At 38.0% G+C, this 21,027-nt stretch overlaps 1 protein-coding gene across 1 annotated transcript in view; it reads right to left on the reverse strand.

Annotated features, from left to right (window-relative positions):
- The window catches only part of LOC136872056 (uncharacterized), a 104,361-nt gene extending 83,900 nt beyond the window's left edge, over window positions 1-20,461 (reverse strand). The window contains exon 1 of the mRNA XM_067145910.2: window positions 18,800-20,461. Coding sequence (XP_067002011.2) covers window positions 18,800-20,143 — 1,344 coding nt within the window. The 5' untranslated portion in view covers window positions 20,144-20,461. The remainder of the gene's footprint in view (window positions 1-18,799) is intronic.
- Between the last annotated feature and the right edge of the window lie 566 nt (window positions 20,462-21,027).

The raw sequence follows: 21,027 nt of genomic DNA on the forward strand, positions 1-21,027 counted from the left end.
CTACGCTGCCGATCTAACAATCCAAAGTTCCAGACCTGGAATGGCCAAGCCGCATGGCCTTGATCCGTGAACACTCTTCGTCTTTGTTCGTCGGGGGAGGGGGGGGGGGTCGAATAGCGGGGAGTCCCAGGAGGACAAATCCATGCCCTTTTACTAATCTCTTTCCTAGGAGTACCCGATGAGTCGGAAAATCTCATTTCACTACACTGGCGACGGAAAAATCTGACTTGGAGGCAAATTTTTTCTCCAAGCCAGAGGAGATAACCCTCTTCACTGCTAATTTCGAACAAAATGAATGTAGAATTTAATAAAAGTGAAGAGGAAGACGCTTTTCTTAAGTAACGTCTCTTTTCAGGGTTGAATTTTGCATTATTAATGAATTGTAGTGCTGTAATTTGGAATAGGCTTAAATTGTAATTCTAGACCAGGTCATACTACTATTACTAAGTGAGCTTCTGCCAAATCTGCACACTGCTCATTCAAAACAGCGCGTCAGAGTAGGGAGAGAATAGCTGGAATACTGATGAACCAGTGTGTTACGTACCAGCAGTATCAGACAATGTATGAACCAGAGGAATGGATGGTAAAGAAAACAGTTTTCTAACTCCCCAGCTCTTTCCCGCCAATATTGAGTCAGGGTGTTATACTCGGTACGCAACAGTAATCCCATCTATCTGAGTTGAGCGGCAGCGTAAGAGACGAAGAACATCACAACAAACAATGGTCAATGTAATGTTATTGTTGATCAATGTTATGTGCTGAGGCGTTATTATGCAAAGGAAACATTAATAATGTAATATTATTTGGACTATCAACTGTCTACGCGACACTTATTAAAGTGTGTGAACTATCCGCACAAGTAACATTTTGTGGATTAAGCATTTTACTGTTGGACTCTGCTTTATTGATAATGTGCCGATGTCATGATTGGTAATATTGCCATTATCTATTTGAAACTGGAATTCAACACTATGTGACTAAGTGGATGATAATACTACTCATTGGATGTACGGCTATTGGGACATCACAGCGCGTGACGTTTCTGCAAGTTATATCTAGTGTGTTCGATCGTACTGTGAATAGCAACATGTACTCTTGCGCTATCTATGTGCGAGCTTTGTTACCGCAAGGTGTGCTTTAACGAAGCCCACCAGGTCGTGCTGCAAGACTGGACAGTGTCACTCCTTGTGGCCTTGATCTGAGTGTCTCTGTCGACTGGTTGGCTTCAACGAAAGTGGACGATTGACTGCTAATAATGGAGTGCTTACCTACACAAAAACTATGATTTTACCTTCCGGTACTGGCTAAGGACGTATAACTGCCCCAGCAGGGGACTGTACTTGCCTTAATATTCTTCTATTATATTAGTATAGTTGTGTAGTGTAGTATGTAAGTTTATTACATAATTACTACTGAGTGTATTAGTGTTGGTTCGAAACACATCGGTTACTCAGTCATATGACCTCTTTATAAGTACGCTGTTCTAAATTATTGGTGTTAATGTTGTTTTCTTGGAGTGTGTCATTTATATTATAGGTTGTGTTTTTAACTATGATTTGAATTTTACCTAAATTTGGTGTTATCGTGTTTAAGTTTCTAGTGAACGTCATGTGTAGCTGAGAAGGTTATTATTGTCTGCGTAACTTTTGAAATTCGCCCTTGCCTTGGTGTAACATTGTTTTCCCTGGTATTCTTTGTTTACCAGCACATATGTGTAAGTTTTCTGTGTTATTTCCTGGATGCAAGTGCGGTTACTATTTTTAAAATTTTGTATGTATCGCTGATGCCGCGGTATTCGTGTTTACCCGTGTTTGGTGTTGCGTCTCTGTTTGGTTTTCGGGCATCTTTTCGTGTATTTTGGCCTTCTTGTCCGTGTTTTGAGCTAATGCTATGCTGCACTAAGTTTTCTCTTTTAAAAATATTATTTTATTTATTATTATTAATCTTTTAAATTTTTATTTCTCGTGGATACCTATTTCTTGGATGGGATTGGAATTCCTTGTTTTATTTCTATTGCGGGTATTAAAAGTGATATTTACTTAATTATGGGCCGGTTCTACCAACTACTGGTAAAATAGCGCGTAATTTGCCCTCCGCGTAAAAGGATGTTTCCGTTCAACCACTCCCAGGTAGCGCTATCGGCAGCATAAATCGTCATTACCCGGCGCGTAATTTATTGGCCACTTCGAGGACCCGATAAGACTTTACCTGCTGGGCAAGTTTTGAGAGCTGAACATTATTAGCTGTATTTCTAGTGATATAAACTGAAATTAGCTTAGTATACTGAAAAAAGCATTATACTGTAACAGTGATCGATATTGTATTGCAGGATTTTGAACATTAATGCTTCCTTAGAGTTGCAACGGTCACACCAGCCTCTCGCACTGATAGCGTAGGGAACACGTTTTACACGTCAAGCTTTCGCAAATAAACTCTAAAAGGATATAAAATCGAAACCTATTTGGAAATAATTTCAAATTAGATTTAATATTATACTTTTTCAGTTTTCAAACTCCAGGTATAAGTTGTTACTATGTAGCCATGTTACCTTAAGGTACCTCGTAGCGTAATGGCTAACGCGCACAGCTCATAATACGAGGTTTTCAGGTTCGAGTCTTCTTTATGACGAACCCTTTTTTTTCTCAATATTAGCGTTGTATTACCTCTTTTCATACGTTCTTTTGTTAATAACATATTTCATTGAAATGTTTAATCACAATATTATGGCTACTAGGAAAATGCTTTCTTTATATGTGTGCTACTTAGGCTATAGAAAGATGATACGATTAATATAGCATACCGTATAGGACTGTCGCCCAGGTAACAGATTCCCTATCAGTTGTTTACATAGTCTTCTTGTAAATTATTTCGAAGAAATTGGAAACTATTCCATTCCCGAATGCCTCTTCCTATGATGGATATTTACCCTGATTAGTTCTTTAACAGTACGGTGCCTTCCAACTTTATCTTCATAAACATTAGAATGAAATGCATTATAAATAAATGGAAGCATGTGGAACTAAACGAGGTCACAGAGCTAGTTGCAAACAGAGCATCGTGGAGATACTTAATCAATTCACAGAAGCTTGCAGATAGAATGCTCAAAGGCAATAAGTCCGTAAGGAAGATGTTGGGTGTTTATACGTATATGGAAGCGCGTGAAGAAGAGTTAAGAACAACGGCAGGGAACGAAAATATTTTTTAAAATGTAAATTAGAAATACGATGAAAACCTGCATACCTTCTATTACGGAGCGAGCGACTTGACCAATCTACTACGAGAATACTTTCCAAAAACGCTGCCTTACATGACAGGTTATAACTGGCATAAGAAAATGTAAACTCGAGATTTTAATCCCAATTAGGTATTGATTTTGAAGCTCATAGATTAAAATCACGAAAGCTTGACATAAATCGTTGTCCATAACTCTTAAGACTCCCCTTATTAGGCTTTTTGAAGATAATCAACAGATGCAAGCACAGGAAAATAAGACAATCGAAATGAGCTTCATACACCTGACGATAGATAGCAGCACACTCGAAAGCGAGAAGTCGCTGAAAATCAGTCTAGCCAACTCCGTATATCGGTGTTTAGCTCCTGGTAGCTACCCAGCGCTTGCGCGGAGGTGGTTGCACGCAACGCAAAGTACCAGCTGCTTTACACCCCCAGGTAGTTTACCTCACGGGCAGCTGCCAGCCACTTTACCAGCGGATGGTAGAACCGGCCCTCAGTGTGTAATCCCGCGTAATATTAACATCTTTTTTTTTTTTAAACAATGACTTTGTAACGTATGCTGGTTTAAGTCAAGGGTCTTGGGCACCCCTAGCGCAAGATGTTTGGGTTTGGTCTAATCTCATATCCGATTGTTTATTATCTCTGGTGCTTGGCCGTTATGTAACTTATTATTATTGCGTCTGGTATCGGACGAGATATCAGCATCTTGTTCGTGCTCCGTGTGGATGACAATGCTGTTTTTCTTCTCATGTCATTTTTTTTTTTTTCGGTCTCGGTGTTGTGAAGTTATTGAAATAATAACATTAAGTTATTTATTAGACCACCTAATCAATACAAAATCGTCTTGGATGATTTACATAAATTTGTTAGCTAATAGTGGGACATGTTTCGCCTTCTCTGAAGGCATCATCAGCCATAGTCTTAACCTTAAATTAAAAATAAGCGTCTAAATAACATGTAGTGATGAAATGAATTTTAAAATCTTGAAGAGATTTGAAGTAAAATAACATTAAAAATAACAATGATGGTTTGAAAATACAATGTGATGAGATACAATAGTGGAAGTATTAACAAAATTAACCTTAGAAGGCTGCTAAAATAAGTACAATGGAATAAAACAACAGATTGTTATACAACAAGTAGTAAGATTGCATAAAAGTAAAGTTGATAGTAATGGCGGTTATAATTAGACGATGGCGAAAAATCTTATGTAATCAAAGTAAAGAGGAGAGAGTAAAAGTCAAAGTTAGTCGAGAGATCCGAAGTTCATTATGATCTTGAAGATAAAGGATGAAAGTCAGATGCATATGGTGAAGTTGTAGAACACGTTGAGGATATGAAGTTGGTGAATAGAAGTTGAAGAACAGTTTCAAATAGGATCACTATGGACCATCTCAAAATTTGAAGTGATGTTCAAATGTTGTAAATTGTGAGTTTGTAGATATTCTAGTTGAAAAAGCATATACAAGTGGAATCTGTAAATGGAAGCAAGAAACGTAGAGTTAATTGTGTGAAAAGATATTTGAAAAATCTTGAAGTAGAATCGTATGCACTTACCACTTGACGGTGACAAAGATAGCTTGTAATATTATGAGTAAGAAGTATTTGCAACAGTAGACTTCTTGCTACGTGTGTTATAACTGAAGTTTTGTGTTGGAGGGGGATCTGTTTGCGTTGACGTAACTATTAGAGGGGGGCTGCTATTGGTGGGAGGGAAGGAAGAGAGTGTATTACTGCGCGTGTTGTAACGGTGTAAGGCTATTGGAGGGAGCGATGTTCCGGTGGGTGTGGCTATGGGTTTATTGGTTGTATTTGAATTAGAGGTACTAGCGGTGGGGGGAAGGGAGGGGGGTATATTAGCTGTAGGGGAGGTGGGAACTCTAATTGATGTGAGGTTGAAGATTTTTAAGAATTTGTTGGTGAGGGAAGTTGATTCTCGTAATAAAATAAGAATCTGTTCATACAAGGGGCTTTTTTTATCAATAGTGTCATTTAGATTTTTATCTTTATTAAAATGTTGGTCGAGGAAAATAAATAAGTTTTCATATTCTGTCATGAGTTTGCTTTTATCAACTCTTTTTAGGATATGGAGGTCTTGTTCTATTGTGGTGAATTTATGCCCGGTGTCCCTCATATGGTTGGCCATTGCGGAGAATTTGTTGTGTTTTTGGGCATTGTAATGCTCGGCGTATCTGGTAGAGAAGCTGCGGCCAGTTTGGCCAACATAAGAAAAATTACATGTAGAGCATTTCAATCTGTATATTCCTGATCCAGAGTAACTATTGTCTGTGATGTTGATAGAGTTGTGATTGAAGAATAAATTGCGATTAGTGTTTTTTGTTGTGTAGGCTATTTTTATTTCGTGCTTCATTAATGAATTGGTTATCGGGTAAATGCTATGGTTAGTGAACGTGAATTTAGCGTATTTTGGTTTGACGGGTTTTAATGGAGTTAAATTGGTAGCTAGTTTTAGTTTGGTTTTATTGATGATTTTATCAATCATATTCGTGTTAAATCCATTGAATTTAGCTATTTCCTTGATGAATAGTAATTCTTTCTTTAAATTAGTAGAGGACATAGGGATCTTTAATGCTCTATATATTAAACTGTGATAAGTGGCTTTTTTATGTGAGTTGGGATGTAAAGAATCATTTTTTATGGTTGTTGGAGAAAAGGTGGGTTTTCTGTATATTTGGAAGTCGAATTTGTTCAATGCTCGTGTGATTTTGATATCTAAGAAGTTCTCCGCAATGGCCAACCATATGAGGGACACCGGGCATAAATTCACCACAATAGAACAAGACCTCCATATCCTAAAAAGAGTTGATAAAAGCAAACTCATGACAGAATATGAAAACTTATTTATTTTCCTCGACCAACATTTTAATAAAGATAAAAATCTAAATGACACTATTGATAAAAAAAGCCCCTTGTATGAACAGATTCTTATTTTATTACGAGAATCAACTTCCCTCACCAACAAATTCTTAAAAATCTTCAACCTCACATCAATTAGAGTTCCCACCTCCCCTACAGCTAATATACCCCCCTCCCTTCCCCCCACCGCTAGTACCTCTAATTCAAATACAACCAATAAACCCATAGCCACACCCACCGGAACATCGCTCCCTCCAATAGCCTTACACCGTTACAACACGCGCAGTAATACACTCTCTTCCTTCCCTCCCACCAATAGCAGCCCCCCTCTAATAGTTACGTCAACGCAAACAGATCCCCCTCCAACACAAAACTTCAGTTATAACACACGTAGCAAGAAGTCTACTGTTGCAAATACTTCTTACTCATAATATTACAAGCTATCTTTGTCACCGTCAAGTGGTAAGTGCATACGATTCTACTTCAAGATTTTTCAAATATCTTTTCACACAATTAACTCTACGTTTCTTGCTTCCATTTACAGATTCCACTTGTATATGCTTTTTCAACTAGAATATCTACAAACTCACAATTTACAACATTTGAACATCACTTCAAATTTTGAGATGGTCCATAGTGATCCTATTTGAAACTGTTCTTCAACTTCTATTCACCAACTTCATATCCTCAACGTGTTCTACAACTTCACCATATGCATCTGACTTTCATCCTTTATCTTCAAGATCATAATGAACTTCGGATCTCTCGACTAACTTTGACTTTTACTCTCTCCTCTTTACTTTGATTACATAAGATTTTTCGCCATCGTCTAATTATAACCGCCATTACTATCAACTTTACTTTTATGCAATCTTACTACTTGTTGTATAACAATCTGTTGTTTTATTCCATTGTACTTATTTTAGCAGCCTTCTAAGGTTAATTTTGTTAATACTTCCACTATTGTATCTCATCACATTGTATTTTCAAACCATCATTGTTATTTTTAATGTTATTTTACTTCAAATCTCTTCAAGATTTTAAAATTCATTTCATCACTACATGTTATTTAGACGCTTATTTTTAATTTAAGGTTAAGACTATGGCTGATGATGCCTTCAGAGAAGGCGAAACATGTCCCACTATTAGCTAACAAATTTATGTAAATCATCCAAGACGATTTTGTATTGATTAGGTGGTCTAATAAATAACTTAATGTTATTATTTCAATCTACATCATCAATACGGACCAAAAATGATATTTATTACATGTAATGTTGTGAAGTTAACCGGCTCTTTCTATTTTAATATGTTTTGGGCGTCTTATTCATCGCCCTAGCCTTCTTTTTCTTCTGCGATTTTAATATTATTTTTATTTTGGGCTATTCTCCTTATTCTGTGGGTTCTTGTGTGATGACACTATGTTGAGATTTGTGTTCCCTTGTGTTTTAACGTGATGTGTCGGATGTTCTTATTCATGTGGGTATTGTGGGGACTTAGCCTCCGCTGGGTGCTGTCGGAGGCCCTCGGGTGTTAATCTTAAATTTTATTTCATGTAGATATTTTCAAAAAGTATAAGGTAAAGAGCTGGTGCACCAGAGTAGTTTGGGGAATGTTATGAATTTATTTACTTCAGAATTAACCGTATTTACATGTAGATTATTTATTTAATGAAAATTTATTATTTTTCTATTACTTCATCATTATTTTTCAGAATTTTTCTTTCTTTTCATAAGTTAGTGTAATGTAAATTATTATTTATTAATTATATTTTATTATATTTTTTGAAAATATTGGTGTCATTTTGATGTTGTATTTTGCCTCGTAGTTCCTCAATCCCCTCCTCTCCTTCCATTTTGGGTTGGTTCCAGCACTCTTCCTTGTTTGTTATGACGTTTTGCTCATTTTATATTTATCTTGTGTGCACACATCCCTTTGACACACGTTATTTTGTTAAATTGTTAGGGGCGTTGCAGCGCTGTCCATATTGTAGGCCTTCGCATTTAGTTTTCTTCCGCCTCTGAAATACTACTCTTATCATAGTCGGTATGGTAAAACTGAATAAAACATAAATGATCGGAAATTGTATTCTCTATAACTTTTGTAATGTAGTACTTTTCTATAGGAGCAATAACGAAGGTATTTAAAAATAAAATTTTAGGTGCCTACCCCTAAACTACTATTTCATCCAGGTTCAGTAAAATTGTTTATAGCTTAGACTACGGTTTTTTCTTCCCCGACTCTATATACCAATTTTAATTAAATTCTGTTCACCCATTTTCTCGTGGCTCGGCGTTGATGTGGACTTAGCAACAAAAATCGAAATTCATGAATATCAGTGTTATCATAGCCGGTACGGTAAAATTGTATAAGACATAAATGATCGGAAATTTAATTCTATGTAACTTTAGTTATGTAGTATTTATCGACAGGACCACTTAAAATATAAATATTTGAGAATTTAATTTTAGGCCTTCCCCTAAACTACCATTTCACTCAGTGTGAATAAAATGATTTATAGCCTAGATTGTAGTGTCTCATCCCCCGACTTTACATATCGATTTTCATTAAATTCTCTTCAGTCGTTTTCAAGTGATGCGTGTACATACATACATACATACATACATACAGACAGGAATTACAGAAAAGAAAAAGGTGCATTTCCTTGTTACTATGGACATGAACGATACAGAAATACCATTTTCTTCAAATTCTGAGCAATGTACAGACAAAACTCTTATATATATAGATATTTGCACTTTACAAGGGAAAAATTTAATGTATCCTCCTATTCAATACATAACATAATTCCATCATTAGATGGAGTAATAAAATTCAAACATGTTTCAACTGGTTTGATCCATCTTCAGTGCAATAAGGGGGGTGTAAAGTTATTCACATAATACAAGCTAAAAATGTGCTAAAAACATAATGAAGGAAAAAATGAAAAACAAAGAGACATGACAGAAATAAAAAACAATGAAGTATACAACATTTCCATCATTAGATGGAGCAATAAATAACTCGTTACAACAAATTCAGTGAAAAAAGTTAATATTATACATAATTGAATCTAAAAATTGTATTAAAACCTAAGAACTAAAGAAATCAAAACAAATGATACAGACGGAAACAAACAATAAGTGCTTATAGTGAGGATGCGGACCTCTTAGTCTAAAAACTGTGCAGTTTGATACAATTAAAAAAACAGGACGAAATTACTGTGTTGAAAATTCAGAATTGACAGTCTGTCTTTGTAGAGTCACCATCACCAAGCTTTTTTGCTCCCCTCCTAGCCATTCTTGTAATAAAAAACATGCAAAAGCAACAGAAACAGCTTTTTCGCTCCCCTCCTAGCCATTCTTGTACTAAAAAAACATATATTAAAAACATGCAAAAGCAACAGAAACATTCTTGGTGATGGCTAGGAGGGGAGCGAAAGAGTTTGGTGATGGTGACTACAAAGACAGAGTGTCAGTTCTGAATTTTCAACACAGTGATTTCGTCCTATTTTTTGAATTGTATCAAACTGCAAAATTTTTAGACTAAGAGTTTCGCAACCTCACTATAAGCACTTACTGTTCGTTTCTGCCTGTATCATTTGTTTTCAGTTCTGTTCTTCTTAGGTTTAACACACTTTTTAAATTCAATTATGTATAATATTAACCTTTCTTTTTTCACTGAATTTGTGTCAACGGGTTATTTATTGCTCCATCTAATGATGGAATTATGTTATGTATTGAATAGAATACTTTAAATTTTTTCTTTGTGAAGTGAAAACCGTCAATATGGAATTATTCTAATATCTTATAATGAAAAAACATATACAAAACATGCTAAAGCAACAGAAACATAACAAAAGCTCAAAGTTTGTAATGTGGGATAAAGTAACATTCATTGCATGTCAAATCAATACCGGGTATAGCCACTTCGGGCTGTGAGGCATGCTTGAACATAAAGAGGCATACTCAGCACCAAAGAATCCAACTTATTTTGGGGTAGATTATCCTGTTCTTGGATGGCAGCCTCAGTCAGCCGCTGAATGTTAGGGGGAGGAATTAGGATGCTGGGCAATTGCTCTCTTCAGTTCATGCCATGCATGTTGAACGCAGTTCATGTCTGCAGAATATGCTGGCCAAACCATACATCTCAAGGAACTGACAGACCACTCTGGCTCAATGGACACAAGCACTGCTGCCCACTAGTGTAAAGCCCTTGTCCATAGTGGCAGCAAATCCTGCAACTGCAGGTTGGAGGATACATTCCTGTATACCAGACCAGTTACGTTACCTGGATGGGAATTAGAGACATACCTCGACCAAACATGATCCCACTCCAAAACACGATAGAAATAGCTTGCAGCTGATGGCACTCCAGTATTAAGGGTTCCATCCACCTCTCACTGGATCATCTCGAGACTCTAATGCTCCTATTGTATAAGTGCAAACTTATAGTGACCTCATCCTCTGTTCCAGATGCCAAAGGCTATCAGTTGTTGCCCATCTCACACGAGCTGCCTTATGGTGTGGTTTATGAGGAGTTTTGACACAGGACTCCTTGATATCAGCCCTCCAATGTGCATCTGATTTCCCACTGTCTAATCGGACAAATTCACTCCAGTGGCCCCCAAACATCCTGGCAAAACAAAGCGGCAGTAGCAGCAGGTCTACGATGTGCTGAAAGCAACAAATACAGATTCTCCCTGTGAGTTTGGCTTTGCACGAGCTTCCTGTCTGCTGTCATTCAGTATAACCATATATGTCTTCCTGAACTGTTTCCCAACTCTGGAACACTTCAACACGAGCTCATCCTTCTTGCAGCAATATCATAATTCAAATGCCGTCAGTAGCAGAAATGGATACTCTTGCCATGTTTACCTCAGTCCTACACTTGCTGTCTCAACAATTTACTTACTTTATTTTCCGTGTCCGGGAGACACACTCAGCTCTTATCCCTCTGTCTGTGGCAAGCATGAGACCTTCCTGACTGCAGGCATCATTAATCTCATGGCTCATGAATAGGTGCCCTGGGGACTGAATCTCCCCACAATATCTTGCATCAGCAGCGCAGCCCCACGTAAGATTGCTTCAGCACTTCGACATCCCTGATCTCATCCAGTTTAAGGTGCACCAAGTGGCATGGTACTTGATGCACACTACTCAGTTCTTCTTTAGGAAGGAAGCCTTCTTGAATTGTTGCCGTTTCCTTCCAGAGCGATCTGCACTGTAAGACAAAAGGTAATTGAAGGAAAAATCGGTGATAAAACACGGAAATCATAATATGTTACCAGAATATGCCAAAGACGATATTCAAGAACACACCAACTCTATTTGTAGAATCCCATCTCACTATCTGTTGCCAAAACCAAACGAGAGTACAATAAAGGCGGAAGAACTAATGAACAAATCTCCAAGACTATGCCACTTATCAACCCAGTTATCTCTGGTTCTACACCATATAAACGAAGTTGTTTGCCTTGTACCTGGCTGCCATGAGCCAACTGACAACCCCCAAGTAGAGATTAGATACCGCTCTGATGGCAGCCTCTTCAACTAGGCCAGGTTTCACTCACGAAGACTTATCAGTTTTGCTAAGGTAACTGAAATGCAGTATGCTGATGATACAGCATCATCGACTCCTGCACTAGAGGAAATGCAGCAGTCAGTCAACAGTTTCAAGGATGCATACGATCGCTTTAGCCTCACCATCAATGACAAAAAAAAAAAAAAACACCCTACTTGCTCAGCCTGCACCAGTGAATTTAATATAACCATCTCAAAACCAAACTGGAATAAGTACACCACTTCGCATACCTTGGGAGTATCTTGTTGAAGACCTGTACTTTAGAACAAGATGTAGAAAACAGGTGTCATGTTGCCCATGTGGCCTATGGATAATTATCTCATAGAATATTTAGAGTGTACCAGGTTTAGACCAGAAAACGCTCCATCATGCAAGAGGGAGGGTTATATCTCCAATGTTGAAATTCTCGAGAAACCATATGTTAAACAGTGTAGAAGCACTGGGCGTTGGCCATGGACTTAGATGGGCAGGGCATGTTCACCATATGAATGACATAAGACTACTGTGTCAGACTTATAGTTATGAATTTCATTGGGTTCCGTATTGAAGTGGGATTACAGTAATTAATTAACATTCTTTCAAGGTCCACCTATTCAATACAATGACGTTTTATTGTGATTCAATCACATATCAAATGGTACTAGTTTCAGCATCTATGTGCCATCATCAGCCTTAAGTACAAATTAAACCATTATATATATTCCTAAAACATCTAAAACACATTTTAACACATTATAAAATACATTACATTAATGATACAAGAGATAAGTTAAAATTATGTTACAACTGTTTGCTGTAATATAAAATCCTTTAAATTCTGGCTGTTCATTATATAGTTCAGTCTGTGGACATCCGGGATAAGTGAATTTGTGCTGTTGTATACTGTCTATGTGAGTGACACTTATTCACTTGATGTTAGGTGGTTCCGGGGAAGTTTACTTTGATCATGTAAAATCGTGATATAAATAAAGATGAATTCCCACTTCAATTTAAACCTTGAGCAGCGGCTCCGTCTGTGTAACAACATGTTCAGGTTTAAATTGAAGTGGGAATTCATCTTTATATCACGATCTTACATGATCAAAGTAAACTTCTCCGGAACCATCTAACATCAAGTGAATAAGTGTCACTCACATAGACAGTATACAACAGCACAAATTCACTTATCCCGGATGTCCACAGACTGAACTATATAATGAACAACCGGAATTTTAAGGATTTTATTTTACAGCAAACAATTGTAACATAATTTTAACTTATCTCATGTATCATTAGTGTAATGTATTTTATAATGTGTTAAAATGTGTTTTAGATGTTTTAGGAATATATATAATTGTTTAATTTGTACTTAAGGCTGATGATGGCACATAGATGCCGAAGTTAGTACCATTTGACCATTTGACATGTGATTGAATCACAATAAAACGTCATTGTATTGAATAGGTGGACCTTGAAAGAATTTTAATTAATTATTGTACTGTGTCAGATCCTCTACGGTGAACTAGGCTCTGGTTCGAGACCACGTGGTGCCTCCTTGAGGCGCTTCAAAGACCAACTGAAACAAACATCAAAGATGACAGAAATAAAACCAAAAGCCTGGGAAGCACTCACCAAGGATCATATACATCGAAAGCAAACTATCTGTACCTCAATTTAATACTTCGAATAAGAACGCTGCAGACATGAAGAAACGAAGCAACAGGAATGCAAACTTCGGCAAATCCAGCCAAGATCTCCCCATGCTTACGCTGCACGGTGTGTAGACGTATGTTCTACTCAAGAACTGGCCTGTACAGCCACCAGAAGTTTAAACATAAACTGCTGTGAATGTGAAGTGAGCTTTTAGCCAGGAAAATTGTCTACTCAGAAACATCTGCCAATGATGACAACATGCAAGTCTGTACTGTTTGTGGACAGGATCGACGCCGCGTGGGAAGTCGTGATCTCAGCCCAGCTTGAAGAAACCTGTTTCAAATGGTCCATGGCAATAATCCACCTGTAACTGCTGCTCAAATTTCAACTATTATCATTCGCTTATTTACCACAGCCATTTGCACAATTCGATTATCTTCTCTTGCCAGGTTCTTTCTGGAAGGACCTGCGCCTGGTCTTCTTCCTACAGTATTCTCCTGAGCCTATCTCCTCATTTCTATATCACTGCACTACAGCCAACTCACTGAGATATCAGTCTGTACGATGTTCTCATGTCCATCATTCCAGTCATGCGATCCTTCTCAAAGTCATCAAACTTATAGTGGTGGCTATAACTTCTTTTGTGTTATGTGTTGACGTATTGTTGCACAAATGTCCAGAGTCGTCATGAAGAACTTTTTATTATTTATAAACTTTTTGCGATCTCTTACTTAAAATTTTTTTGCTAGTTGTTTAACATCACACTAATGCATGGACGGTTTTCGGAGATGCAAGGATAGGATAGGGTTATGATTGGGAAGTTAATGGGCATGGCCTTAATTAAGGTTCATCCCCACCATTTCCCTGGTGTGAAAATAGGACACTACAAAATACTATCTTCATGGCTGCTGACGGTGGGATTCAAACCCACCATCTCCAGCATGCATGCTCACAGTTACATGACCCAAACCGTGCAGCCAACTCACTCGACTGTCATCAGTGATGATAAGGTATCTGTCTTGCCATGTACTGTAACATAAGATGCTCAGTTCTGATGTGAAGATCACTAAACACACAAGATAAAAGTCAAGACTATCCCCCACCACTGCGATATTCGTCAAAAGTATGCGAGAGAAAAGGATATATGCGGTCAGTCATGGCAGGCAGGGCAAGCAGAAGGTCTGTTTGTGGTGAAATTGGATTGAGGAAGCAAAATCTAAGTTCACAGCCTTTATAATTAATCATAATATTTTAACAAAAATAATATGTATTTTATACAAACAACACTCTATGCAGGCATATATTCATCCTATTCAGCTAAACAAAGAACACTTCAACCTAAGATTAGACATGTTAGTTTATTTACGTTTGAACAGCTCATCATATTCTGTCTTAGAAACAAGGATTCACAATTCAATCAACTGCACAGAGTTGCACAATACATTCAAGTCTGTTAAACCTAGGGTGACCAGATGTCCTACATTTCCCAGACATGTCCTACATTTCAGCCCTATGTCCCAGAGTCAGGGAAAAAGTATAATATGTTCGACATTTTAAATGAGCTACTCAGCCCTGCATTTGAATTCTTCTTACAATTTATAAACTTAGGTGCTCTAATAAAACTGTCTTTAGGGCAACCATCTCTCAAATGCAATCTCATAGCTACATGGTTCATACCATGTAGCCAACTTGCTTGGTGTCAAAAATATTATTATATAGTCTATATATTTAAAACACTAGACTGATTTTTGTGGCCGCAAGTTTGAGAGAATAGCTGAACCGACTGACATTGTAAAGCAATCTGATGAAAGCTCTTGGCCTTTTTTATTAACTTAACCATTGTGGTTTGATTTCTGAATTGGAAGATTTTAGTAAATTTTTTTATGAGACACTAATTTTAATAAATTTAATGTATTCTTAGGTAATAAACAAGGATGACATTTTAAGAAAATTGTAAATAGAATAGTGTAGTTTTAGTGTTCTTATATGACATTTAGGGTATATTTTATTTTAATTATGACACACATTACATTTCTATTAGGAGATGTTTAGAACTTTGGTGTTTGATGTGTAACTTAATATTAAGTTAAGAGGTCCAAGAGATAATTGGTAGTGACAGGAAAAACTGTTGAGGAAGAAGACAGTAAGGTCCTTGAAACATGTACGGGTGTATAAGGTGACAGAAAATAATTAAACAACTCTAAGTATTGACAAGGCTGACTTTTAATTAACAAAGGTATATTTATTGGAGTACAGCTCTTGGCCTGTCGAGAGGTTATGACAGCACTTCCCTTCGATCAGCGTACAGTATTGTAGTCTATGGTACGTCTCCATCTAGAATGTCAGAGTCTGGAAGTGTGGAATGATTGCCGATTTTGCATGTTCTTCCCCACCCACCAAACATGACAATACATCACACATCAGTAACAATTCAGATTTTTGTGAGAGCTGACAAGCTATCCAAATCCTATAACAGTTGCAGTGAAAGTACAGTATTGCATAAGTGTTCTGGGAACATGCCAAAAACAGAGTTTTCTAAAGGAGTGGTTATCAGACCCGAAATTTAAGGACTGGTTGTTGGAGATACCTGTTGAATTTTTCTATGTTGTGTATTTTCTAATCTATAAACCTGCATTAATAACCATACCACTTCCAAATTTTTAGACACCTTTGTGCTCCCATGCAAAGAGGCAGAAGAGTTAATTATACTTCAATGGCATCTTGGTAGTTTATATATTTCACATGCATATAACTTATCCTTTTTTTTTTTTTTTTTTTAACAGGCTAATTTGGAAATGAATGTAAACTGTGAGATATTGGTAGTCATCTCATTCAATACATACATTTGTATTCAACCATGCCCCATTTCTAATAAACATAAAGTAATAGCTTTTCTAGTGGGATTTGGAGAAAATTTGCAGGTTTTTAAGAGGCATCTAGCGGGACTGTGCCAAATGTAGTTGGCCACTCCGTTACTTGGTCGTGAAGAAGTTATTCAGCACAATGTTACTGTCTCTTTGTAGCTCTTCCTATATCTGCTAGCTTGAAGTGATGTTAGAGAAATGTAAAAGTAAGTTTCTTCATGTCATAACTTTAACACTAAGGCTGTAAACTTCCACTCCAGTAGTTAGGAAAGTGAGTCGATCCTCCGCGTCATAATTTACCATCATGAAAATCCGAAGGAATGTACCTTTACTACGACCAAACTACTAATGTGCTAATTTTCAATTCCGATTTGGCCGGCATTATGCTCATCGCAAACCAGCAGCCCAGTGCACTGTATACATTCAAAATAGACAGAGAGCTATAATCCCTCAAGATGATTTAACTCCATCAGATAAAACACTTCCATTTTCTTTTAAGTGGCACCAATTTACAATTCGTTTGGCATTTTGTATCACGATCAATAAAGCTCAAGGGGAAACACTGGAATGTGCAGGTTTCAATTTACCACAGCCAAATTTCAGCCATGGCATATGTTGCAATATCAAGAGTGCAAACTTCTGACATCCTTAAAGTTGCAATACTGGCAAAAAGTAATTGTACAAAGAATCAATCAATCAATCAATCAATCAATCAATCAATCAATCAATATTGATCTGCATTTAGGGCAGTCGCCCAGGTGGCAGAATGTCTCATATACCGTACAGAAACCCTTCACTAAATGACAGCCATATTTTAATGGGTTTCAGCTAGTTTACAATAAAAACGCTTTGCATTCAGACACATGCATTCAGTTTTAAGCAAAACAAAGAACACTGTGATCCAAGAAAGGACCTACGTTAGTTTATTTACATTTGGACTGTACAATGTTTTGTATGTTTGGATCAAGAGTTCCTGATACAGTCAACCACACAGAGTTGCTAAGGCTCCACTCCATTAAACCCACACATTACCAGAACTTGGTTAGTTTCATAGCAACAACGAAATATGCTCAAATACAGTATATAGATGAAACTGAACAATGAAAGAACTTTTCGAGCTTGCCTGTGCACATTTCAGGATTGCAGAAATATGGCCTTAACCCTTTCACTCCGGTGTAACAAGTATGGTGGCGTGACCCTCTGAACGGGAGCAGCCCACTGTACTTGTCTCGCTCCGCTCTCCCATCCACATACGGCTCGCGACGTGAAAACAGGAAGAGGTTAAATGTATTTTATTTTTAATGCGGAACTCCACCTGCAGCCACCTTCTGAGAATATCTATTAGTCTCCTCGCACAGAACATTTATGATACTCATGTTAAACAACAGCTGAAAGAATCCTAACATGTTAGCATTGTCCACTAAACTTTTCAGTCCAGAATTAGCTGTGTCAAAATTATGTTTCTTCGGATTCAGGTCCTTCTTTTTCCAATTTAGTTTTCTGCTCGGTAATTCAGGCACCTGGTCTTCATCCTCACTATCTTCACCTTCAGTTGAATCATCAAAGTAGGCCGACCTTTTAAACAACGAAGCAGTAACTGAAGTAGAAAACATGCCTGGAGTAGAAGGTGTGATTGAAGTCATTCTGTCACCAGATTAAGATGATAAATCACTATTGTCGTCATCTTCTTCAAAGTCACTACCCAATATGAGGGCAAGAGCTTCCTCGCAGTATATCTTTCCTCCGTCATCAGGCCTTTCACAATTTAAAAGCGACTGAAAGATAAATCGAAAAGCACAAGCACGTTAGCATGGGAAGCACGTAGGCGTGAAGTGAGTAGCATACCGGACACATTGCTTTTGTCTTCGAACTGGTTATTCCTTTCATCTGGTGATCTTAGCCATAACTGTGGACTCCCAAGTCAGCCACGAGAGACCCCTAAAGCGGAACTACCCAAGCAGTCTATCGTAGCGAAACAGAAAACAGCCGAAAGTCACGCGACTTCTACAGCAGTTGACTGGCTATGAGGCACAGCTCAAGCACGACTGCTACAGCAGTCCACCGGGTGTGCGGCACAACTCCCTCCTGACTGCTAGAGCAGTCGACCGGAGTGAAAGGGTTAAGTTTGGTGTTGCACTGCAGATCTATCCTCTCAACTAGGAAGTAATGGGGAACATACCTCTAGTAAGTCTTGATTTCAAAAGTAGAGACACAAGTTATAACAAGGATACATCATGGGTTTGATCAGAGCATAACTTTAGCTCGTAAGTTTGAATTCATCACTAGCAAGCAATCTACAGATTTCCCATTCATGCAGTTCCACAAAGTAAATAATGCTTTTGAAAAAAAACAGTGCAATGCCAGTTGTCAAACATGTATATCACACCTAGCTAAGATTTTGAATGACCACGCTGTGACCATGGTAGAAGCCAAAAAGCTAGTTGAGTGAGCAAATATCAAATACCACTCTTGTCTCTAGAAAACTGGGAGGGCAAGCATAGAGTACTGTTAGTTCTTCATTTCAAAGAAAAGGTCTACAAAGATTACAATAAATATACACAATGAAGTCAACTACTTCACAAAGGGAATGAAAGGAAAATACGACTTACCACATTTGAGTCGTCGATCTCAGAAAACGAAGTCTGTTTATCAAGAACAAGCCTCTTTGCCATAATACAATGATAGAGCGCCGAGTGCAAATTATATTTCCTAGTATCTGGCAACCCTTCTCCTTGAATCTTCATGTTCCCCACATTCCAAAGAGCAGGAGTTTCTTGCCAAATTTCTCCATCAGCCTCAGTACTGTCCCCTGGAGAACACAAATCACCACTATTACAATGGTGACCCCACGCATCTCGTGCCGGCCAGCAAGTTGCGATACTTCGATGCTGTGCCGATAGTGGAACTGACTGAACAAATCTGCTTACAGACTCTACCACTGGCAACTGTTCTTCTGGTGAAGACGAACTTGATGCAGCACAAGCCATATCCAAATCATTATTGCTAGAACTTGCAACTGCATTCAGATCATTTCTGGCCTCATGTTCTACAACACAATCTAATTCAGCTGCAGGGTCAGGCACACTGTTGCCTGCATTAGGGTATGGTACAGCTTCTTCCTCAGCAAGTTCCTCATGATCACTTTCGTCATCTGAATCTTGTTCACACGAAGGTCCTGGATCAAAATCCATCTCTAAAAAATCCATTTCTGGAGAGGAACTACCACTGTTGTGAACTCCCTCATCACCACCATCCCTTCTACATCTTGATCCTTCACCAGTCCCTATTTGATCTCCACTAGTCAAAGCATCTAATCGGAAAAAAGAACTAGGCAGATCTGCACACTGATCACCCTTATAGGTATATATGCAGCACTCATCAGACAACCCATCTTCACCTTCATTACCAGTGTCACTTGAACTATCATTGTCCCTCCATCCTACATCAGAAAAACCATGCATTTTAGTTTTTGCATACCCACTGTTACTTGCAGAAAACCTATCTAAACAATAATCAGAGTCTGAACAACTTCGCACTTTTAACGGGCACTTATCCACAACTGAATGAAAATTAACATTGTTCCTCAAATATGAATCTATGCCCACATTTGATTCAAGACCATTCGAATGGTTCAAATTCAGTCCATTATGAACCTTACTCATGGATATTCCCAAATTAGAGTCACTTTTATTATCTGCTTCATCAGAAGTATCTTTATGCAAGATATTATTATTGACCTTGGCAGCATCATCTTCCTCCGCGTCAGAAAAATGGTCAATACCATTGGGTATATTGCATACTAAATGTCTTATTTTCGGACGAGCACCACCAACTGCAACTCCACAATGTTTACCACAGTCATTATGTTTTGGGCTATTAGATAACCTCTCTTTGCTTTGGTCAGTACTGCTACCACTGGCTTCACCGTTCATGTCAACATCATTAACATTCATTTCATCCGAACAAAATAAAATTTAATCCTTCCTGATGTGGAAAAAACGGGCACACTGTTTGTTTAAACACTTGGGAGGGAAACATGTATGTATTTTTTGGTTAACCTTCAGGAGCATGATATTTAAACAAAGCCCAACAACTTATTTACGCTTCGGTGATACACAAATATATGTGAAACATTACATGAGAAAATTTTTTCTATTGCTTAGTGCTTTCCGGACGACTAACTGAGAAACTTTACAAAACGACAGGGATATGTCACATCTCACACTGGTGCTTCGACATAAATTATAATTCGCAACCATTTTACCCACACTGCCTCGAGCGCTCTCAGAAAGAAAAAAACATAACGTTAAGAAACTCTAGTCAAGGAATAAATATATGGGCACGATTCCTTCAAAAATACCGTTGCCTACGTCCGATTCGTTGGCTGAACGGTCAGCGTACTGGCCTTCGGTTCTGAGGGTCCCGGGTTCGATTCCCGGCCGGGTAGAGGATTTTAATCTTAATTGGCTAATTCCAATGGCTCGGGGGCTGGGTGTATGTGTTGTCTTCATAATCATTTCATCCTCATCACGACGCGCAAGTCGCCTACGAGCGTCAAATAGAAAGACCTGCACCTGGCGAGCCGAACCCGCCCTGGTATATCCCGGCACTAAAAGCCATACGACATATCATTTACCGTTGCCTACGGTATAATACAAGGCCTGGAAATAGAGTCCGTAAAACGCTATGGAAGTGATTACACTGAAGCTCAATGCAGGGCCGCTAGGATCGCTTTCTTGCCCCCATTCTACCAGGTCCGCACCTTCAAACGTGTACATTAACTGAGTTGGTTGTGAATGTATTATGTATTCGTCTGATCTCAAGCATTCGCAGTTCC

This window comes from Anabrus simplex, chromosome 4 (assembly GCF_040414725.1).
Source record: "Anabrus simplex isolate iqAnaSimp1 chromosome 4, ASM4041472v1, whole genome shotgun sequence".
NCBI classification, from domain to species: Eukaryota; Metazoa; Arthropoda; class Insecta; order Orthoptera; family Tettigoniidae; genus Anabrus; species Anabrus simplex.